Source organism: Emydura macquarii, unplaced genomic scaffold (assembly GCF_026122565.2).
Source record: "Emydura macquarii macquarii isolate MOO-44397 ecotype Brisbane River unplaced genomic scaffold, CSIRO-AGI_Emac_v2 contig_1390, whole genome shotgun sequence".
NCBI lineage: Eukaryota > Metazoa > Chordata > Testudines > Chelidae > Emydura > Emydura macquarii.
In genome coordinates, this window is record NW_027131527.1 from 8958280 (window position 1) to 8983390 (window position 25111).

The 25111-nt window shown below is 38.8% G+C and overlaps 1 protein-coding gene across 8 annotated transcripts in view; it reads left to right on the forward strand.

Moving 5' to 3' along the window:
• Positions 1–25111, forward strand: part of LOC137156040 (solute carrier family 22 member 15-like) — a 65842-nt gene that overhangs the window by 36022 nt on the left and 4709 nt on the right. For all 8 annotated transcript variants that reach the window (XR_010920653.1, XR_010920654.1, XM_067552593.1 and 5 more), the window contains 3 exons: positions 7093–7233; positions 9293–9378; positions 15456–15564. Coding sequence is in view for 6 of the 8 variants with exons in the window: in XM_067552593.1 (XP_067408694.1) it covers positions 7093–7233; positions 9293–9378; positions 15456–15564 (336 nt within the window). In the remaining 2 variants the exon portion in view is untranslated. The remainder of the gene's footprint in view (positions 1–7092; positions 7234–9292; positions 9379–15455; positions 15565–25111) is intronic.

Below are 25111 nucleotides of genomic sequence, written 5' to 3' on the forward strand. Positions count from 1 at the left end.
CACACTTCTTTCATTCTCTTTACTGTTCTCTGCACCGCCTTCCTTAGTCTCTCCATCCCTGAACGTAGGCCCTAAACACTCCCCACAACCTGTGCTTGAATCCTTGAACCTCAACATTGTCTCATCCATCTCCCTCCATGCATTACCTGGTATGTTTGACAGCATTCTGAGACTGTTGGCAAGCATATCTCTTAGGCTTGGTCTACGCTTAAAATTTAAATCAACCTGGCTGTGTCACTCAGGAGTGTGCCAGAACACTGTATTTAACTATAAGCTAACGCTTGGTGAAGACATGACTAGATCGGTGGAAGATCTGTTGACCTAGTTACTGCTGCCCAGGTAAGTGATTTACCTCCATCGATGGGAAAGGTTTGGAGCGCAAGGAATTTCCAGAAGATTGGAAGAATCCTAATGCTGTGTCAAGCGAATTGCACAGCTTTGCAGAGAAGGGAAGTGCAGGGAGTTTTTACTTGGGAGAAGTTAACAATGAATCTCCTATAAAATTTGCACAGCCCCGGAAGCGCTGAGGTTCTTGGAGGGTTCAGGGTGCTGTCCAGTTGCAAATGGCTTTCACCTTCTGTGAGTTCATTTGGATTTCTGTGGGGAGATGATATACCCCAAAAATTCGAAGGTGGTCTGGTCGAAGGTGCACTTTTCCAGTTTGGCATACAACCCATGGTTCCATAGTCTCCCTAAGACAGAATGGACATGCAGTAGTGCTGCTGTGGGTTCTCAAAGATTACCACTACATTGTCGAGGCAGATAAGCACATACTGGTCCAGGATATCCCTGAACACAGTGTTCATGAAATGTTGCAGGGGCATTGGTTAAGACAAACAGCATCACCAAGTATTCAAAGTGCTCATATCAGGTACAAAAATCAGTCTCCATTCATCCCCAAGCCTTGTTCATGTACACTAGATTGTAAGCTGTTCCAACATCTAGTTTTGTGAAGATAGTGGCAGTCCTCAGGTGGTCCAGCAATTCCGGAATGAGGGTTGGGGATACCGGTTACAAATAGTCACTTGATTCAATGTGTGATAGTCAGTGCAGAGGCATAGTTACCTGTCTTCCTCCTTCATGAAGAGGACTGGTTGGTGACCCCAATGGATAGGTACACCACCAAATGAAGCACTTGGCAAAAGTCTGACAGCTGATAACAGCTCTCATAGGGCTGTGCGTAAGCTGCATTTGACCATGCCTTCTGCATTAAGGACTGCAGAAGCGTTGTATAGGAGCTGGCTGTGCTGGTTCTATGTCCACTAGAAACTCTTCCATGCCAAAAGAATCCTCTCATCTGAAGATACAGCTAGTTTCTGGCTGCTTTGCAACATTGGAACCGTACAAAGGGTCAAGCTGGAAAATTTCCTTTTAGCCCATTTAACCACTCGTTTTTGTGCCTGAGAAGTGAACACATAGGCACACTCGCACCCAGATATTTGCCGCATGTTTCCTAAGGGAAAAAGAGGATGACATGACGAGAGAGCCCATTTTCTCCACAGAGAACGCTATTATCAGCTGGGGCAGCAATATGAATTTCCTCAAAGGCAGTTTTGGAATTTGAACATAAGCCATGTCTTTAAGTGATAAGCTTTATCTCCTGCATCATAGAAATTTGTTTATTTGGAAGACTGTTCCAATTGTATCCCAGACAATAAATCTGTAACTAAATCCCATTTCTCACCTAGAAGCCACCACCATGTAGGTCTCAAGTCTCACTACTCTGCAAATGTCAGATGCCAGAGTATCTCTGTCACAGTTTCAGGGTAATTATACCTTTAATGCCCCCCCTCCATGGTGTGCTCGAGAAGTGCCATCTTAGGTCTAAAAACCATTACCTCTCTCGAGGCAGGGACCCATATCTCACTCTCCTCCCTGGTGTCTTAGGCTGCAGTCCCCTTGATCTCACTGTGATTCTCCACGAACAGGTCTGACACATGTCCAGCCCCAGCTCTTTAGTTTACCTCCAAGGACAATGATAGCATTCTTACCAGTGACCACATAGCCTTCATAAGCTGAGTTAATTTATTCAAGCATAAAAACATTTACAGAGAAAACATAAAAGTTCGAGATGCATACTAGATTCACCAGAAATTGTCCATCTTCCACAGGGGAGTCTGGTAGGCTAAAATCCTTCTACCCTTCCAGCAAGGGTTGGGGCCTCCCCTTATACAAAAGTTTGTCCATTTTCTGAATCAAAATGGAAACCTCCTCAGTCTGTTTAAACTCAGTTTTTATATGTCAAACAAAAGCCTTTTTTTCTTCCAGCCTTGTCAAAACAGGTGAAACTAGTCCTTCCTTCTGTCACCAACATGGTCAGGCTTCAAAGGGCTAGGTATCTGCATAGCCAGCCTTGGAATTTTGAATTTATCACCCCCTAATGATTCCACATTCCACATGAAATCCCCCTCCCTCCCCAGTGAGCCAGGATCACATAAATACCTAAACATATAGTGATACAAAGGGCTCTCAATATTTTATGGCTCGTATCTGGCCCATCTCAATATAGTGGTCTGGCTCAAAAATAACAGATAACATAACAGATAACATTCATTACATTAAATACAATAGTCTCAACATAGATCTGTGTTCATCGTATCTGTAAATATGTCATTATAAGTATCTGGTTACTGTTCCACTACATGTGTATCACAGATGAGCTCTGTGCTAATAGAAAGGAACCTTTTCCTGGTCCCGTAAGCAGCCTTATTTCTTGAGGTGAGTTCCTTGAAGGGAACATGTGCAGTGAATAGTGCGTGGGACAACTAAGCAATGGACTATGGTGTTTTGTGGCCTGCTGTTGTTACCAGTATCCCTGGAAGTTAACATAAAGACCCACCTCCTTGACAATGGCACTAAGAGATTGATCTATGCAGATGAAAGTGGCAGATTGGCCCTTAATACCTAGGCTGTCCTTGGATGGTTCTTGAACAGGAACTCTAGGACAATTGTGACTTCAAGCAGCACAGTGACTTTCATAACATAATTGATTTTTCAGATTTGCTTGTAAATCCTTGGAATTAAGGATTATTTTTGAGGCATATAGAGGAAATTAATCTGTAGCCCAGAAATCCTGTTGTGAGGATCTCATTGGGTTCTGTGCTAATTAGGAAGCCTGTGATTGTCATCTCCTTTCCCCTCCTCACTGTATTTGAGGTTGTTTATATTGTGAGCTGGAAGGATGTTACTTCTGCTATTCAAACCAGCCATCAACTGCTGCCAAGTGTTTCTATGTATCTTTGTTTAGTTAGAGGCCAAACAGATTTCTGTTGTGGGGAACAATGAAAATAATTAATGGCACAAACTACTTGTACCTTGAGAATGACTTGTTCCAGTATGCTCCTTTGAAAATAACATGCTGAGCATATGTCCTTGGCCATGCTCCTTCTGGCAGGTGCAGCTTTCTGCTTAGTTAGCTACTTGTATCTTATTTGTGCCTTCCTTGGAAGATGTACTTACGAAGTTTTGCTCAGGACACCCAGAACTGTAAGCCACAATTACCCCTCTCTGCATCAGCAAGCATGAGTTTTGTTGATGCTGTGTATCAGTTCCCTGACACATCATCTTGTCTGCCTTACTGGCAAACTCTTCAGGAATCTGCCAGTCCAAACCTTGCCTTGCAAGTAACAATCAGTGAAGCCAGAGTTCTCCAGAGATGTCCCTTTTCAGTGTCCAGTTCCTCTCACTGTGATGCTCTCATAAATGGTCAAGTTCGCTGCCTCCAAAGAGGGAAAACACACACAAGATGATTGGTTTTGCTTTAATAGAACTTTAATATATTGCACGCAAATGGTTTTGTAATAAAACAAAGAAGAATTTAACACAGAAAAGAGATTTAGGTGATACAAAATATGAATATAAGACAGGCAGCGTTACAAAAAAATCCCAAACAACCCCTATCTTTCTAGCGACTAAAACTTAATTTTAGCAAATTACAGTCTTTGGCTAAGCAGTTTCTCACTTCCATCAAGTTTACTTTCAGGCCAAGAAGATCCAGTTTTCATAGGCTCATTCCCTCAATAATGGATAACTAAAATATCTTTTTGCTCCCCTTATATTCAGAGTCTATTGTCTCTGCCTCAAAAGCCAGAAAGGCTTCCTGGGTTGCAGATTCTGTCCCCTGGCATGATTGTTAAACAGTCTTCCCTCCCTCTTGTTTAGCTTGATGGCTTTATTTACCTTATGTATAAATGTGCTTCTTTTGGTCCTCTCCCTGTAACCAAGCTGATCAGACAGATAAATACACATTCCTTTGTCTAGGGCAGGCTGGGTTCATGCTCTGCCTCCCAAACACATTTTAAGAACATATTTCCATCACACATGTATAACTCTTTGTATACAATCCATACATATGTCTCACAATGATGATTGGGACTAGTGTGTCACCAGTTTCCATATGATACCTTACATAACATACCTTTCAACAGTGTGTTCGCACAATGAGTATGTCAGGCCTGATGTGAGTTACAGTATGGGAGGAGGTGAGACCTTCTGCCAGTTGGCATTGTTGGGCTCCCAGAGTCTCAGTGCTGCAGGCATCTCTGGCAAAATAACTTCTTACACATGTTCTCTCTTCTTTTCTCATAGGTTGGGTAATAAAAATACAATATTAAAAAGCAGCAATATCATTAATAAATTGAACTGGCCACAAAGGCCTTGATATCTAGGTCTGGTAGTAATATCCTTAGAACTCCCATTCTGTCCTGTTGGGAAGATGGAAATCCTATGTCAAGGGTCTCTTCTTTCCTGAATGTTGAAGAAGAAATATTTTAAGAAGAATGGACTATTCAAGAAAGGTGATTGTTTCAGTACTCTCTTCCAGAAGGATGTCACCTGTAGAATCATATGCTGCAAAATGAAAAACAAGAATTCTCTGGTGCAAGAACAGGAAAGCAAATCCAACCCTTCCTCTTTTCCCCCACTCCCAGGAATTTCGGTTTTTCTGACATTCTCTAGTCTGCTATTTACACATGTCTCAAATCTTGCATTATCTAATTACACTTTTCTGATGTAAATTAACTAAACAGTCTTGTGCATAATTACAGAAGTTATGTATTTGAAATAATTTATATGGTTATTAGTTAAGTTTTCCAAGGCTTTGGAAGTATTTTTCTGGTAGTGAAATGAAATGTGTGGTAGATGTGGCTTATTGTCAGAGCACCCTACCAACAAGTCTGACATACTCTCTCACAAGAAACCAAAAAATAGAGGAGGAGGAGTTTAGGGGAGGTTTTTATTTTGCTAAAGAATATTATTGGTAATCAGCAAAATAACTTCACTAATTGATTCACCTTTGGCTTTTTCAAAATAGTGTTGTTCACTGCTGTTGCTTTATCTATTTCTATGTTTTGAAGGAAACTTCTAGAGTGTGAAGATACACGTGCAGAAACTTTTAGCTGAATGACTAATCATATTTTGCTGGATATAGCTAACTTCTATGGTTGCTGCTGAGTATATTGTTGTGTGTTGTGTTACACTTTGTTGTTATGGGTTGGGTATGACTACCACTTTCTTTCAGGATTAATGTAAACATGTGACTGAAATAGTAGCAGTCTCCAACCACAGAACACAGGCATATGTCTCCCCCCAAAACAAAGGCAAATTCAAGATTGGCCAGAAATTTGATGAACTGAGCGAAGGTATATGCTGGGTATTGTCTGACATGTAGATGGGAGAGAAGCAGGAGGCAGCATACAGGAAGAGAGAGACACACAACATGGACAAGCACAGTTTGTGACTATGAGAGAAGCCTAGAGAAAGTGGTGTTTTTGGGTTTGGTGCTGGCAAAAGAATTGCTCTGCTTACAGCCTCAAGCCTATCTCCTGTTTTCGGGGTTCTTCCTGTGTTTGGGAGGGTGTAGGGAGAAAGAGAAGAGGATTTTGTACATTCCTTACAAATAAACAAGATTGCATCAAAGAAAATATCTGACTTCATCAACTTCTCTGGTGGAACAATCTGCAACACCTCAAACTTGGCAAATTGCTCGGGTCAAAAGAGGTAATATATTTGATCCATGAGAGTGACTATTTGCTCCTACCTAGACACTATATTATCCTTTTAATATTTGTTACGTGACCTTTTCTCCTGCTCCTGGACAGTCTGTTCTTCTTTCATGTACCTGTCTGATGTATAGCAAATGTAGCTATATGTTTTGGATGGATTACCTTTTAAGGGTAGAAGTTCAGTTTGACATATAGTGTCTCCTAAACAATAGATTGTCATGTCTCGCAGGTCTTGAACTCAGACAGGCAGGGTTCTTAAGAGCAGCCATGCTCCAGCCCTCAGCCTGGCATCCTGCTGACAATGACTTACTTGGGGCCCAGTGTGTGGCTCTGTCCCTGAGGTCCGATTGGCAGAGTCCCAGAGTAGCTGATTGGCTTAATAGGGCCAATGGGCCAGCAGCAGAAATAAGATGCTGCCTGAACAATTTGTCTTTGTCCTGCGCTGGATAGTGAGCCTTGTGTTTCTTGTTGCTTTAAATTGATTTCCTGGCATCCTAACCCAGCTTGACTCCTGGCATTTGACTTGTGGTTTCTGATTTCCATTTGGCTCCTGTCTCTGACCCCCTGGTATCCTGATGCAACCTGACTCTGGTTCCCAGCTTGTGGTTCAGATTTGCAGTATATCTCCTGCTTCTGATCTCCGAGCATCCTGACTTGGCTGATTCTTAACTCCTGTCTCATGATTTTGAACTCTGGCTCCAACTACTAGGTCTGGTCGCCCACAACCCAGCCATGACACAGCTATACATACTTTTTTTTTTCTTGCACAGGTTTCTGCACTGTTGGTTTGCATATGAAGTTAACGTCTATTCAGTCTGTTAAACAGTTTTTAAAAATCCTTACGGAATGTCAAATCCCCCAGGTTGTTCTGCATATATATTTATGATGACACTTTTGCAAGAAGATCGGGTTGCCTTGTGAATTTAAGCAGGATCTGTAGTATCCCTTTTATTTTTGAATGGGGTCCATAGTGTTGTGTGTGAAATGATAGTTCTCTCTGTATTAGTACATATTTAAACAAATTGTAACTTAAGATCTTAGCTTTAAATGCGTGTTATCAAAACTAATCAAACTTTATGGATGTTTTCAGGTATGTCTGCAGCCTTGTATACTACGGCCTAACATTCAATGCTGGTGAATTAGGAGGAAATCTGTATCTAAATGTGGCTCTTTATGGCCTTATAGAAGTTCCAGCATTTCCTCTCTGCATGTTTTTTATTGAGAAATCCTGGTAAGAAGAGTAACTTTCTAGTTTTATGTCTATACTGTAAGGCTAGAATTGTATATATATCATAGAGAAAATCTTATTCTAGCTTTTTTTTTTTTAATGTACTTTTCTTTACTTCTGAAACTGTTTTTCCTTGAAGAAGAGTTCTGTGTTAGCTTGAAAGCTTGTCTTTTGGTCCAATAAAAGATGTTACTGTACTATCTTTGTCTTTCTTTTGGGATGCAGTGCCTCCCGTAGTTAAGATTGGAATTTGATTTGCCTTTCCTACCCCTCCCTTTTTGGTGTGTCCTAACTTTGTCATATTAGATTGAATTTTTAAATGTTTAGTGTCAGCCGATGGATGAAATTCTTTTTCTGTTTTGGAAAAATCTGAGTAAAATAATTGTCGGTATGCATAGATGACTCTTTTTCTATATCTGGATTGGAAATTTTGCACCTAAATAACTAAACTAACTAATAAAATAACTAAACAAACAGAAGTAGCAAGAACTTTGAACTTAGCTTACTTTTATCAAGCATTAAAAAACGAAGCCAGTTTTGAAGAAAAACTGGTTTAGTATTTTTAAAGTCATGATCACTTAGTCCATAATTTTTCATATTTCTCTCTGTATTTGGAGGCTTTCAGTTATAGAAATGTTTGTTAGTGCCAAAAGCTAAACGGTAGGTCTAGAAATCCTCAGTTGTGTAGGACTTTAGTCCCACTACCATTCAAGGAACTTGGAGTGAGGTCCTGGCCCCATTTACATCAGTGGCAAAACTCCACTGACTTCAGTGCAACCAGGAGTTCACATTTAAGTTTTGATGGCAAAACTCACTAAGCTTGTAAGACTGCCAAGCTAAAATGATCAAGGACCTCAATTTAAAGTGCAGAATACACATTCATGGAACATATTCAGCTTAGTCCCTGTGCAATTTGTTGAAAATATATTCCACTGTATTTGACAACTTTTTTTAAAATCCATTATTATGAGGGCATAGTGATGTATGTAGTTATAAAGGTTTAATAGCTATTAGCTGTAACAAGCCAGGTAGCCTGAAGTTTGGTATTAGCCTTAATGTACAATGCATTAAAAATTCTTACATTTTGTTTCAAGAGGGTGAAAAGGATCATTTTAATGCAAATACTGTATATTGATTGTAAGGAATCTAGACTTCTGCTGCTGCTAAGAGAAAATATGTAGAAACATCTAGTATATTTTACAGAATAAACTGAGTAACAGCCACATTGACCATTCTGATGATATATTTAATTTTTCAGCTGAATTATCAACTCTTTAACTAATTAACTTATAATCAAATGTATTTGTATTATTTTGTTAGTAAATATGAATTTTATATAGTATAATACTGCAAATGTGACTGTTGACTGGTGCTTCAGTCAGGTCTACTTTACTTTTATTACAAAGTAAACAGGTGTGGAAATAGCCTTTGTGGAACCATATGTATTCTTGCCAAGACTTACACTAAATGACATTTTATATTTATTTTATACTTTTTACATTATATTACAACAAAAACTATGATAAAAAACATTAAAGTTGCATATTCAAACACTCAGAGTTTAGCAATTCCAGAAAGAAGGTTGCCTATGCAGCCTTAATTCAGTCCCCTTGTGTGTATGCATTATTATACAATCTTTTAATTACTTGATCACATATATTTTTCATAGGATCCCTGGCTCATTCTTTGTGCACAATGGATTGTGCTCATGGAATGAATCAAGGCTGTGTGGTGAGTGAGGCTGCTATTTGTAGACCCCCTAACTTATTTGTTGCAGAAGTTGACAGTTTTCATGAATATGAATTCAATAAGACTTCTTAGAAAAAAATTAAGTATTTTGCTAGAAACAGTTTCTGAGAATACTAATGCCTTGTAATTAAAAAAAATTAATTACAGAACTGAAACTGCTATCTGAAACATGGTACAATATGTTTATAATTATTATTACTACAGCCCTTATATAATATTTGGCCTTTCACAGACAAATACGAAAAAACAAGTTTTCTGTCTTGATGAGTTTAGATTTTAACCTTATCGAACCATGTGCTCTTTTTCCTTTTAGGTCCGGAAGATGTAAAACTACAACTTCTTTTCTGATATTTGCAGGGTTTGCATGTATATTTACCATGTTTTTACCAGAAAATGCTGGTAAGTATGTACTGCTGTCTAAGTAAACTTGAGCTAGTCTATCTACAGATAACTGTTGTACAATTAAACTCAGCTAATCTGTTAGGAAATAGTAGGGGACTAGTAAAGATTGTGTATGTTTGGGAGATGTTTTGATTGTGGTAGAAGTGGACGTGGTGCAAACTATTGAATAAAGTTGTGACAAACAGTATTTTCACAATTATTACAGTCGTTTTTAAAAAATCCTACTGGATTCATTGTAGAATGAATGAACTGGAATGAATGAACTGGAGCTATTTAGTCATATGTACTTTTTATTTTACTTAAAATTACAAAATAGTAATGTTACTATGGGATTGTAGGAGTGCGTGGCCCTCCCTAATTGTCCGTCTGTGAGGGGAGCAAATAAGCAGGCAAGGCAGAGCAAATAAGCAGTCTGCAGCCCCGGGCCCTCAGCAGGGGTGAGCATCAGACAAACAGTCTAGGGCTCCAGGTAGGGGTGAGCACCAAACAGTTTAGGGCTCCTGGCCTACTGGGATGGGAGGGAGTCTGCCACTCCACGGGTGGCAGGGGATAGGAGGACCTGGCCCTGTCTTACTCCACTGCGTCCCAGCTTAGGGTCCTAACCGTTGCAGAATGTTCCGCCACTGAGTCATTGGGGCTGCAGCCGAAACACGCTGACCAGCGCTCTGGCAGGAGCATAGCTGGACTGTAGTCAGCTATCTCTGGGCTACTTCTTACCCTCCCCTCGGGGTGTACCTGCATCCGGGGTCATCATCGATCTCCACAGGTTAAACCACCAGTGATAGTCCCAGTAGCTTCTTAGTGTCTGGGTTGTCAGGCAGCTCAGGTTGGTCAGGTGCGTCCTTGGTGCAGTTGGAGTCCTCTCTAGGTTCCCACTCCAGCAGGGTGAGAGACGTCCTCCTCCTCCAGTGGCTCTGCTTCAAGTGAACTGGAGGGCCCACCCTTTGTATTTATTGTTCCTGTCCCTGCCCCTTTGCTTCCAGTGTGGTGGGCATGGCCTTCCTGACTCCGCGCACCAGGGGTGAATGGTGGTCCCTCCTTGTCAGTCTCTGAGGGAGGCTACGCCCTCCTGCTGCAGAGATACTGTACCGTAACTTGAGACTCATTGTTTTGTTAGATCTTCAGAAAATTGTATTTTCTTTGAGGAGAGGATATTTTTCTGACTAGATGGACAGGAAAATATGTTTTTACCGTTGAAATGGTCAGTGCATATGTGTGTAGCAACAAAAATAAAAGAAATATATACATAGGGATATATAGTAGTCATTGAATTCCAAAGAAAAATAAGTGGGAAAAATGGAAATGTTTCTAGAGGAGGTCAGTTCTTTCTGCTGCACAATGTGTAGCTTCAGATTTGTCCATTGATTTTTCATTCCTGGAGGTAGGAAAGTTGAGTTGTTAAAGGAAGAATATTGAGTGTTTTCAACTGCTGTATGGCAGAAGTCTAGAAAGGAGAAACTAAACTGGTTTACATAGAGGTTGCATATGTTTGGTTAATACACACGATATATTATTGTGTTGTGGTAATTATTATTAAATATGTGTTTAATTTATTTCCTTAATATGAATGGTTTTAAACACATGCTTAAATACTTTGTTGAATTAGATATTCTAAATGTCTATAATCAGTTTCTTCTAACTTTCTCAAAAATGCATTGTTTTGGCTGACATTTGTCATTTGTTGCAGTCCAGAAGTAAGTTGTTTAAATATCTTTTTGACTGTTTTTGAGTTATATTAAAAAAAGATTACCTTGATATTTATAAATTAGAAATTCACTTTTCCTTAAAAGTAAATTATCATTTTTCTTTAACTATACGAACATACAAGAACAACACAAAACCTTTGTTTTTAAAAGCTTGTCATGTCCACCGTATTTAATTCTTTTGCCGTAAAATTTGCCATTTAAATAGCCAGACCATTCTTCGCCAGATTGTTAGTTTGACAGGCATAATTTAACTCAGCGTTATCCAGTCATGTTGTCACCTGTCTAAATGAATGGAAAATAATATAAGAATGGAAACTAGAAAGAGATTGTGGTTTTAAGTTCTGTGCGCATATGAATATTAGTGCAACACAGTTGTGTCCAGGTTGCATAACCGTATTCAATATGGCATTTGCTTAGGAGGCGACCTTGATATGTGGGTATGTCAAATTTGCCTGCTGATGTCACCCAATGTACTGAAAAAGATACGTGCTTGAAATGCCTCTTTACAGCATCGTAGGGACACCTGTAAGTGCAGGCCAAGGCCAGACCAGTGTACGGTGAAGAATAAATACTCAAAATATAAGCCTGAGCCAGCCATCACTATTGAGCTCCAGGACTTGGTGCTAACGCCTCCCAGGCTGTTGTAGATCCTTCCCCTGACTAGGACCAAATAGGTGGTCATCATTAAAGTGCTGAATTTAGTCATAATTAAAGCTAAGGCATTCATGTGGGCCCTCATTCAGAGATACTGCTTCCACCCAGCTTCTTACTGTTTAGGAGTAAGAATCATGGTGAATGTGATCTTTAGAGAAGAGAGAATTTCTTCTATGTAATTCTTGTTCTCTGGAGATACCATTCCGAAGGGATTCTCATTCAGCAACCATTACACCTTCAGAGTTTGGGGGTTATTTCCTTTTAAGATGTCTCAGTGTTTGCACCCAATTTTTGTGTTTTGGGAGTGGGGCATATTTTGAGTCTTGGAATGTTCAGAGAGCAGCATTTATATCCAGCCAATAGAGGACCTGACTCACTCTCTACCCTGCTACTGCAAGCCTCAAGGACAAAATTCTTTAAAAGCTGAGGGAGCTCTTCCAGGCTTATGGTAATGAGCTGAGGCTTAGGAGTGGGCATCTTTTTTGAATTATATCTTCAGAGAAACAGAACTACAACTTAAGCATTTTTTTCCTTTTTAATTTAAAACTTTTCTCAGTGGAATAGTCTCATGAGATACACATCTCATTTGCATGATTGCTTCAGGAGGATAAGATATACTATATTACCGTAACACATTTCAGTACAATACTAAAAAAATGGAAGAGCACTCAATCTGAAATATAAAACCACACTAAGCAATTGCATCCTCAGTTTATTTTACAATGGTGAGCAAGTGAGGGAATAAACATTTATTAAAACCATATAACCTTGGTGTCCATTTCAATGGAATAGATAGCTTATTGTGCTAGTGTGGAGCTGCAGTTCCAAATATCAGCTTTCCATAGACATTCAATTCTACCCACTTTTTAAAATAGACTGATTTAAGAAAAAGTTATATTTGTTTGGCTTGCAGGCAGAAATAACTAGTAGCTTTTGCTGTTTTAAGACTGAGTGACTTTCATTATAGTCCCTTTCAATCCAAACTTAATTTTTACTTTTTCTGATAGTTTTTAAAAAACAGTATGATGGTCTGTTCATCCATGTGTCAAAGCAAAAGTAAAAAAGTAATTCATCTTTAAAGATAGTGCACCAGCATAGAGTATTGATTCCTGAAGCACTGCTGAATTTCATAAAGCCTACTCCATTTGGAGTTTTGGTATTGTGGATGATTGATAAAGGTACTATGTGTATCAGTTTCCAGGATGGTGTGAGTAAAGTTGGTTCTTGGCCCAGAATGATTGAAGTCGGTTAAACAATTCAGCTTTCACCATCATATGGTCTGATTCACTTCCTAGCATGGAGTGAGGATTGTTCCCTCTCTAATATGACCTTGTTATTATTAAAAGAAAGCAATTTTTTTATTAGACTGAGTCTGCATTCCTTGAAATAGTTAACAAAAAATCTTGATTTTTATTACAGTGGATTTAAAATTATAATTAGGTACTAAACACATACACTGCATGTCCCCATCTATCAGAACACTTGATTTCTAAATAGCTCAGCTGGTTTATTAACCAAAATAGATCCAAGTCATTTCACATGTGGAATAAAACAAATTACAATTGTTCAGCCATTAATGATGTTTGTTGATCAATTAAGTAGCTTATTTTTTTAAATTAAAACACAATTAGAACTTTCTTATAATCCCCCAATCCCTCCTTCTGACTATTTTAGGAGTAAGAAATTCATTCATTGGAACTCGTAAGTTGGAAGGTGGGGGAAACACGGCTATAATTTTATTTAGTTTCGGAAATAATTCTAAGAGGTAGGAGCAGCTTCCTCCATTTTCGTCTCTTCTAATGAACTCTGGTTAACAAAGGTAGCAAGTTCTAATCAGGAAAAAATTCTTTGCTCAGATCTACATTGAATGTTCTTTTAACTTGTGCAGCTCTTCCATTGATGTCAGTGGTGAAGCAGTCTGTTAAAGTTGAAAGTTATTGTGTGTATCTGGGAGGGAAAATTTTACCATGCAGTTTTTAAAAAAGCAATTCACATTGAATTAGTCATATCCTGGACTTTTTCTGGTGTTTGACTATGGGTGCTGGACAGATTTTTTATCTGTGCAATAGGAAGTTTGAGGGCTACACTTTCCTGCACGGATAGTTCTTCTAAAGTAAAATGTAAATATTTATTTGTGTTCTTCAAACTCAAAAGTACCACTGAATAAAACTTTACCTATTGAAGAAGCAGAGCAAAACATTAATGTGTATTATAACCTTCCATGTGCAACATTTTGGATGCCATTATCATAAAAGCACAGTCATGATTATCATTCCATATTCCAGGTGTTCCAGCAGCTCCTTAACATCAATTTATGAGCAGTGTGTTATCGCAGACACACAAAAAATGGCAAAGATCAACTAATTGGTGATTATGCCATAAAAATAAGTGACAAAAATTTGAGCTTGATAAGAAACTTGGAACTTTCTTCTTTTCCAACATCATTTTCAGTGCAGCACAAAATTACCCATTTTCAGAAATATTTAAAGCACTTCCCTCTGGATATATTCCTCCAGACAGATTTAAATTTACAGGGCCACTACTGGGTGCTCCAAGTGAAGAAATAAAGGTTTCACGTAGGGCTGTCAATTAATCACAGTTAACTCAAGTGATTAATGCAAAACAAATAAACTAGATTAAAAAAAGTTGTGATTAATTGCACTTTTAATCGCACGGTTAAACAATAATAGAATGCCAAATAAAATGTATTATAAATATTTTTGGATGTTTTTCTACATTTTCAAATATATTGATTTCAATTACAACACAGAATACAAAGTGTGCAGTGCTCACTTTATATTACTTTTTATTACAATTATTTACACTGTAAAAAAGAGATAGTATTTTTCAGTCCACCTCATACAAGTAGTATAGTGCAATCTCTTTATCATGAAAGTGCAACTTACATATGTAGAATTTTTTTTCCACATAACTACACTCAAAAACGAAACAGGGCAAAACTTTAGAGCCTACCAATCCACTGAATCCTAGTTCTTGTTCAGCCAATCGCTAAGACAGGCAAATTTGTTTACATTTATGGGAGATAATGTTGCCTGTTTCTTATTTACAATGTCACCTGAAAGTGAGAACAAGTGTTTGTATGGTACTGTTGTAGCTGGTGTTTCAAGGTATTTATGTGCCAGATATGCTAAACATTCGTATGCTCCTTAATGCGTCAATTTGTAGATTGCATTATCTTTTTTTTACTTTTACAGTGCAAATATTTGTAATAAAAAGTAATATAGTGTTTTAATTGTCAGAAAAACCTCTGTCAGTGTGATGAAGTGCTGTATATGTGGTGCAGTGGCATCATAAATTTGAGTATAGGGCATCAATTTTTGACTCCACAGGGCATGCACAAGGTCAGACAATAAAGCCAGAAAAAAATTACTGTGTAAAACCCATTTACAAATGGTTTAAAATATATATATATTTTTTAAAAGGCCTACACTTTTTAAGGGGATTTTTTTTTTTTTTTTTGTTAAAGAAAAGAGGACTTTAATTCTTTCTTATCCTAGTTCATGAGGATGTTTGGTAAGTGACAGGATAGATTGTTCTTCCAGTATAAAAGCTAACTTTACTAGCAAAGAGTAAATGCTATATTTGCGTGTAAGTCTCTTGAAAAAGACCATGTTTTCAACTTAATACATTACAGTTTTCTGGTGTTTTTGTATTTCTTAATGTTCACATTTATTTATTTTCTCTCTTCCAAAGGTTTATTCTTCAGTCCAACTCTGTTGGCTTTGTGTGGAAAATTGGCTGTCAGTGCTGCCTTCAACATAGTGTATATTTATACTTCTGAGCTCTACCCAACAGTAGTGAGGTAATTGAAAATTTAGATCTGAATTCATGTGCAGAATCATTTTTGGTATATGAAATGTAACTTCTGGCTAATGATTTGTTTAAACTTGTATTACTCTATTAATTGTTAATATTGGCTCAAAGGAAAACATTTAGATTCACAGACTTTAAGGCCAGAAGAAACCATCATAATAATCTAGTCTGACCTCCTGCAAGCCACAGAACCTCTCCCACCCATTCCTGTAACAGACCCATAACCTCTGTCTGAGTTAGTGAAGTCCTCAAATCATGATTAAAAGACTTCAAGTTATTGAGAAACCACCATTTACACTAGTTTAAACCCCCAAGTGACCCATGCCCCATGTTGTAGAGGCAGGCGAAACCCCCCCAGGGTCTCTGCCAATCTGACCTGGGGGAAAATTCGACCCCACATGTGGTGATTAGTTAGACCTTGAGCATGTGGGCAAGACCCAGCAGCCAGACACCTGGGAAAAAATTCTCTCTAGTAACTCAGAGTAGTGTCCCATCACTGGCTGTTGGGGATATTTGCTATAAGCAGTTGCAGATTGGTGACATGGTAGATAGTTTCACCATACCACACCCTCCATAAACTTACGGTTTTTTGCCCCCAGTACTGCCTTTGGAAGGCTCTTCCAGAACTTCCCTCCTCTCATGGTTTGAAACCTTCATCTAATTTCAAGCCTAAACCTACTGATGATCAGTTTATTGCCATTTGTTCCTATGTCAGCACTGGTGCTGAACTTAGATAACTCTTTCCCTCTCTGGTATTTATCCCTCTGTATTTATAGAGAGCAATCATATCTCTCCTGAGCCTTCTTTGGTTAGGCTAAAGAGTCTGAAACAGTTGATAAATCAAGTATGTAAACAATTTTCACATAAAAGGAGCTACTAATTGTTGGGTTATTTTAATTTCTCTTTGGTAATTTTTTAGTAAAACAACATGAGTTCACACTTATCAAGGCAACGGATAGTAAAATGTATTACTTGAATATACTTTTTATATCATACACATGTTCTACACCATTTTATGGGTTGAGAACTTCACTCTCCGTAACTGTTGAACTGGCAACTTTCACACAAACTAAATCCACTTTAAAAATGTGAACAGTAAATATCCTTCCTTCATTAAATATAACTCTGGATATATTTTTCCTATTTCCAGCACTAATTTTACTTGTAATATTCTTATGCAGAAAAACAAATTTCTACTTCATGACTTCTTCCTTGTCTTGCTTCTATACAAATACCATAATTAATGTGGTGGAAGAACATTTTAACTTAATTGTTCAGTATGGCACATGCAATAAAAAGCTGCGTTGTTATAACACTGCTGTATACTTAATCCCCTATGTAGCAATTATGTGATGTCTTTTGAAAAACAATTACTTGTTTATATCTTCATGTTATTTAATTAAATATTTCTAACAATTTGTTTAACAATTTATATAGACCCTTAGCAGCAACACAGTGTTTTACAGAAATATAATATACAAACAAATGAATCAAAAAAAACCTGCCATATATACCTCACACACAATAGGTTGACAAAAACTACCACAGCTGTTATCAAGAGTAAGTTAACAGCCAAGTTACAGAAATGAAGTATACAATACCCTTACTGTTCTCCACCCTCTTGCATATCCCCTGAAATACCCCAAAATATTGTCATTTATCTGGGAGTAGTGCCCAAAAAGTGCTGGTCAAAATTTGGGCCCCATTGTTCTTGCTGCTGTGTAAACAAACATATGGGAAGATATGGTACTTTCTCCAGAAAGTTTGCAGTCAAAAAAGACAGTAAAAGCAAAAGCAGGGATAAAAGAGGTGAGGAAAAACCACATACAAGTAAAGTCATCAGAAATATGATAGGTACACTGCTTGTTAGTTTCTTTTCTCTTTCCTTTTATTCATTTTCCTTTATTAGAGGATAGGGAGAAATAGCACTAGGAGATGAGTAAATAATAAAGAAGGGGTTGCAACACAGAGTGAAATGGGGAAGGAAGGAGCAGCAGAAAGCAGGCAAAGAGAGTGAGGCTGTTAATAGAAGGAATGTAGGGGAGGGGTCAGAAGGGGTTGGACCAAACAACCAGACAAAGTCTATAGTTCAAACTGTAAAAATCAATGTGTTGACTTCGCTAGCTGTGAAGGTCTGGAGAGCATGGATAGTTAAAACCCCTCTGGCTGGGCCTCTGCCTGCTCTGCTGTGGTTGCTGTTCCAGGCTATATTGCTGTGTAATTCCCTGCAGCTCATTGGAGCTGGCTGTACATGCATGAGATGTTATTCTGCTTTGAAATACACAAATCTAGAGCTCTAGGAGGCAGGCAATGGGAGCAAATTCCAAAGGCTGAGGTCCTCCATTAAGGAAGAGCCACTGATGCTACTGGAGAGATACTAGCTAGGATGCAAGAGCATCCCAGCTGACAGTAATTGTGTTAACATTGAGTTGAGGGTGGTCCTGGGAAAGTCAGAGTTTTAAAAAAATGTCCACCAACACCTTGAATTGCACTTAGCACTGGAGGTTCATAGTAATTCTCAGCTTATAAAATATCACAACTGAAGTTTAAAATTAACTCACCTAAACACTAGTTGAATTTGGGTTTTGCTACAAAAATTTTGTGTGTTTTTAATGTTTGCCTCACTTTACCATATTTACCATTCTCCCTGAGTCTGAACCGTATGAATTAAGTCTGGACTGATACATTTTAATTTGTTGGCTTTTGTTTGTTTCGCAATAATCATATAGTTTAAACATTTTTTTCTCCATAAGTCATATTGCTGCTATTGCAAGATAGGCAACAGCCATATTTACTAAGAATTATACCAGTACTCCACTGTAATTGAAATGAGTCATTTGTGTTTAGGGGAGAAAAAAGTTAATCATGTACAGCAGTGCCCCCATGAGAATCTTCACACTTATTTCTGGAACAAAAATAACCAAATGTTATGTTTGGATGAGTGGAGTGTGGAGGGCAGGGGGAAAAAGAGTAGCATATTTCTAAACTGTCTTCATTCTTGAAATTTGATTACGCATATCCTGTTTAATAAAATGGTATGGTATTGCATCGCAGCATCTCCCATATTAAAAATGTTCTCGCTTACAGTTTCATGATTACGTCTGTTTATATATTCTTGATATTTTAATTGGTTTAAAATATTTTCATTATTTTGTACAAGAAAAGTGTCACACTAGCACTTCAATTTTTGTGCCAGAGAGTTAATTTGAAAACAAAACTTTAGCACCACCTTGTGGTATTATGATGCTTTGCTACCGTCTTCCACATTCCTTTCCCCGTTATATATTGAAGCTCAACTATGCTGTATGTTAAATTAAATATTTTATTCAAAACCAAAAATTTAAACAAATAAAGAGGAAAGCAGAGATGTCATAGTATAATCCATTTCTTCAATTTATTACTAGTAAAATACACGAAGGTTTTAATTTCAGTTAACACCTATTTAGCACCATAGACACATTCAGAAATAACTAAATAATTAGGAGGCATATCTGTGCAATAACATAATATCCAGAAAATATAGAAAGAAAACAAAAGTGCATCACCTGCTGGTCCAGAAACTAATCTTATAATAGATAGAAGAATAATAGAAATTTTTCACACTGCAATAAACAATGAATGACTCAATCCAGGAATGAAAATGACTCAGTACAGGAATATAGTTTACTAGAACCAACACAAAACTATTGTACCCCCAATAACACTTGTTTCTTCTTCAAATGATTGTCCCTATCAATTCTACTGTTAGGTGTGCATGCGTCCTATGCACATGAGAGATTATTCTGTTGCAGACACACTTGAACCCTAGTTTTTTCTCCACCTCCTGTCCCCCAAAGCCATAAAGCGTGGGGGCAGCCTCAATTGTCACTTAGTTCCTTCTTACCTCCTGTGGTAGTGAGACAGAACCCTAGTAATGTCTCTGTGCTTTTCTCCAGCTCTATTACAGTTTGTGTTACTGTTACTTTTAGTTTGCGTTACAAAATATTAAAATGTGTACTAGTTTATACTATTTTTAGAGAGGTATAAATAGAGCTGGTTAGAAAAACTTTGACAACATTTTCTGATAGAAAATGCAGCTCCGTCAAAATTGAAACACTGAAATTTTGTTATTTTCACAGAAATTTTGTTTGAATAAAGCAAAAAAAAATTCAATTCTTGTTTTGAAATTACTTTGTTTTGATTTTTTGTAGTATATATTAGAAGAAAATATAAAATAAAAAAGTCAAACTCAAAACAGAACAGTTTTGTTGAAACAAAATGTTTCAATCCAAAACAATTTTTTTCTAGAATTTTCCTCAAGAGAATTTTGAATTGTTTGGGTTTTGTTCAGATTTGTTCAGTGAAGCCAAATTTCAAAATCTCAAAAACCTTCATGAAACAGAAGTTCTTTGAGTTATCGCACGTATATTCCCTTCTTGGTATTTGCATGCCCCACTTAGTAGTTGGAAATCTTTCCCTCTGTTTAACGTACCTGATGGTTTCATCCGATACCGGGTACTGAGGGACGTCTCGGTCACTGGTTTTCAAACCCTGTGTTTCCTGCAGTTAGCCGTAGTTAAGTCTGTTTTAGTCAGTTAGTAACTACCTGTTTAAAAAAAACTAGTTACTAACTAGTTACTTACCTGGTTAAAATTTTTTTTTTCAAATTTATTTTATTTTATTTCTCTGTGTAGCGGAACATATAGGAATAGTATAAGTCAGGTTCCCCTGGTTTTAAGAGATGTACCTCCTGTAGGGAGGCTACGCCAGTGTCGGATGGACATTCACTCTGTGTACAGTGCCTGGGTGAAACCCATGAACTTAAAAAGTTATATATTGCAAACATTTTAAAGCGAGGGCCAGGAGAGACAGAAACCTGAGGTTGAAGTTAATCCTAATGAAAAAATCCCTCAGACCGTCGTCTGACCTGGAACCAGGCAAGCCTGACACAGAACTCTTGCCAAGGAAAATGGCTTCATCTCCTACTTCTAGTTCTGCATCAAAGAGAAAGCGTTCACCTAAGAGGCTGTCCCCTAAATGCAGTACCAAAGAGGCAAAAGAATCCTGAGGTACAGAATGGTCAGTGCCACCCAAGGACCTAAAGGATCCTGGCCAGGAGTTGAGCGATTTAAAAAAGCCATCCTCTGGTACGGCACCACATAAAAATATGGTGCAGAAACCGCCTGACCAACGGTTACTACAGCACCGCCATATCCAACAGCATCAAAGAAGAATACGGTGCCAAGAGAAATTACGGCACCAACGCCAGCACCAAGACCGAACCCGGTACTGGTGATAGAGAATGTACCGGCCGTGGCACCAGTGACCAAGACGGCACTGACAGCGGCACCAACTCCTAGCAATGCACTGATCACAGCACCGTCTTCTGATACTGCACTGGTCTCGGCACCGACTACCATAACGGAGCTGATTGGGACCATGGCACCGACCTCGGCAGTGGCATAACTGGGATGCTTTCTCCTCCTATTCTAGACCTTAGGAAAGACCTATCAGCTCCCATGTGAGTACAATGAAATCAATGAGACCATCAACTTAAGGTACAGTGGCTGAAGCAGGGAAAGAAACTCAGGCAGAGATCTCCATTGGGGATCAGGATACCTCTCCTCCCACAAACGAGTCATCATCTTCACCTGATGATGCTGTGATTCCCCCTGCACCAACTGTTGTAGATGATCCAAAACAATTTAATGATCTTTTCAAGAGGGTAGCTGAGGACTTAGATCTCTCTTGAAGAAGTGACAGAGTCACATGATAAACTGCTGAAGATATTGCATACAGCAGCTCCTTAAAAATCGCCCTCCCGATGAATGAGGCTTTAATGGAACCGGTTAATAATATATGGATGACACCAGCAACCATTCCTCCCACCAAGAGGAATGATAGAAATTCCATCCCTGTGGCTGGAATATATTATTTTCTATTTACCCATCCACCTCTGAATTCACTAGTTGTAGATGCGGCCAACCAGAGAGGAAAACAGACGAATTATAAATTCATGCCACACGACAAGGACTGGAAACGATTTGATTTATTAGGCAGAAAAGTATATTCGTCCTCCACCTTATTAATGAGGGTCTCTAATTACGCAGCACTACTATCAAACTATGATCATAACATCTATGAAAAGTTATCACAAATTCATTAATGACATCCCAGAGGCTGAGAGAGACCAACACAGAAAGTTGATTAATGAGGAACAACTCGTAGCTTGAACATCCCTGCAGGCAGCCTTAGATGTGGCTGATACTGTGGCTAGGACAACAGCCATGGCCGTTGTCATGCATAGAGCTTCCTGGCTTCACTGCGCAGGCCTTCCAAGGGAACTGCATATAAAAATAGAGGACCTTCCCTTCGAAAAAACACAGCTTTTTGCCGACAAGACTGATAAAATCCTGCATTCTATGAAGGACTCCAGGGCAACCCTCAGGACACTAGGCATATATATACACCTGGAACGAGAAGGAAACAGGAGAGGTTTCAGCCTTACCCTCAGAGACATCCCTTCCAACCACAGTATAAGCAGTACGAACCCCAAAGGGGAAAACAAAGATCACAACAATGCAGACATCCACCACTTCTCAACCTGTGACGTCCTAACAACAGTTTTGAGTGCTTGTTTGAGGGTCTGAGAAACCCCAAACACCATGCAGTGCCAGCCTCATTAAAGAAAAACTTTGAATTTTGCCTAAGTCCGTTCCATCTGAATTGGTCATCAATAACAGACAAATGGGTTTTGGAAATAATAAAGTCTGGATATACCATCCCATTTCTATCCAAAACCCCCCCCCCCCCCCCCACTCCCACACACTACCCTTTCCTGTCCCTTTTCAGGGACCCATCTCAAGTGCAAGTCTCGCTACGTGAAATAGACCATCTTCTACAAATAGGAGCAATAGAATGTGTACCACCTCAGCACATAGGGAAAGGATTCTATTCCCACTATTTTGTGGTAAGAAACTTTAGACCTCAGCATTGAACAAATTTGTGAAGCATCAAAAATTGAAAATCATCACTCTAACAACAATAATACTGGCACTGCAAAGACAGGACTTGTTCTCAGCCCTCGACCTCCAAGACGTGTATTTTCATATTACTATCCACCCAGTGCACAGACGTTTCCTAAGATTTATGGTCTCCGGCCACAACTACCAATACAGCATTCTACCATTTGGCTTTTCCATGGCACTGAGAGTGTTTTCCAAAGTGCTTGCTGTTGTAGCAGCACACTTAAGGAGACAGGGAGTTTCATCTTCCCATATTTGAATGATTGTCTCATAAAGGCATCTACCCAAAGCCTAGACAAGTATACTACCGATCAAACCACGAAAATGTTTCAGGAGCTGGGACTAAGAATAAACATAGAAAAGTTCACTTTGAATCCGACTCCACGTCTGGAATTCATTGGAGCAGACTTGAATTCAACAATAGCCAGGGCACCACTAAAATGCCGAGATTCAGAGCTATTACGGACCTGATATGGTTAGTAAGGAACAGGCATACTGTCACAGCACGTGTTGTCCTACAGCTTCTGGGTCACATGGCAGCTAAAACATTCGTGGTGCGACACACATGACTTCACATGCAATGTCTGCAAGGATGACTTGCTTCAGTATACAAACCAAACAGACACAGTCTGGGCAGACTATTGACAATACCAAACGAATTAAAAGATTCCCTTATATGGTGGACTCGGGAAAAGAACATGATGATGGGAATTCAATTTTCCCCAAACCCTCCCTCAATCATGATTACTACAGATGCGTCACTCCTAGGATGGGGAGCACACTTGCAGGAGTACACAGTTCAGGGCCTATGGTTAGAAGCAGGAACTTATCTTCACATAAACATATTAGAACTTAGAGCAGTGCGCAGTGCCTGCCGCCACTTTCTACCGCATATAATGAATAAGTCAATAAAAATGACTGACAACGTAGTGTGTATGTTTTACATAAACCGTCAGGCAGGAGCAAGATCCCACTCCCTCTGCAGCGAATCAATGAAGCTATGGAACTGGTGTATAAAACACATCGACATATCGGCTGCATACCTGCCCAGCAAGCAAAACAAAACTGCAAACAATCTAAGCAGACATTTTGCACGCTATCATGAGTGGGAATTGAACAACGAAGTCCTCAAGGAAATTTTTCACCTATGAGGGCATTCAATGATAGATTTTTTGCCGCAAAAAAACCCCGCAAGTGTCATCTTTTCTGCTCGAGAGCAGGAATAGGACTAGGATTGATGGGTGATGCTTTCCTACTCAAATGGGGCAATGGACTACTCTATGCATTTCCACCCATACCAATGATATGCAAGACTTTACACAAAATCAGAACTGACAAGGCAACTGCCATAATGATAACTCCAGCTTGGCTGAGACAAATGTGGTTCTCGGATCTCCTAAATATGTCAGTATGCAAAGAGATTACGCTTCCCCGAGACATGATCTCCTCAGAACAGGTTAGATAGATATTAATAAACAGCAGAAAATTGACAACAAGAAAGACTTACCTACAGAAATGGCACAGGTTCCAATTATGGTACGAAGGAAGACCAATTGAAGCAACATTTTCTTCTGTCCCAATAATTCTTGAATACATATTAGAACTAAAGAAATCAGGTTTATCTATTAGTTATTTAAAAGTCTATCTATCAGCAATCATTGTCTTTCATGACAAAATTAACAGTATAACCATATTATCTCATCTGATGGTGTAAATATTCTTAGCAGGTCTGTAGAGAGTATTTTCAGTTGTTTGTGCCCCCACACTGTAATGGGACCTAAGTCTAGTGCTCAGATCCATTACTAGAGTACCATTCGAGCCTCTAGCAACATGTTCACTCCTCCACACGTCCATGAAGGTTTCATTCCTAATTGTGATTACATCAGCCCGGCGTGTAGGGGAGATTAGCGTGTTGATGACTTATCCCCCCTACATGATATTTCACAAAGATAAAATCACCCTTATGCTACACCCAAAATTTTTACCAAAGGTAGTTTCGGACTTCTGTATTAACCAACCTATCCATCTACCTACCTTTTATCTGAAACCTCATAACAATCCACCAAAAGTAGCACTCCATACTCTCGACGTCAGAAGGACCATAGCCTTCTACCTGGAGAGAATGAAAACATTTAGGAAATCAAACTAACTTTTCATATCTCTAGCGGACCGCTCGAAAGGCAAAGCCATATCCAGCCAAAGGCTATCCAAATGGATTTCAACATGTATTCAAGTATGTTATGAACAAAAGAGTTTACAAGTTCCTTCAGGGACCAGAACTCATTTTATGAGAGCAATAGCCACTTCTGTAGCCTTTCTGAATGATGTTCCTATAACGGACATATGCAAAGCCGCAACATGGGCATTAGCACATACTTTTATAAAACATTATGCTATTGATTAGGCATCTGCCAAGGATGCCTCATTAGGCTTAACTGTACTGTCATCTGTACAAAATAATTAACACTGAAGTCTCTCCTCCAGTACAGGGCACTGCTCTATAGTCACCTAAAGTGGAGCATCCACAGGAGC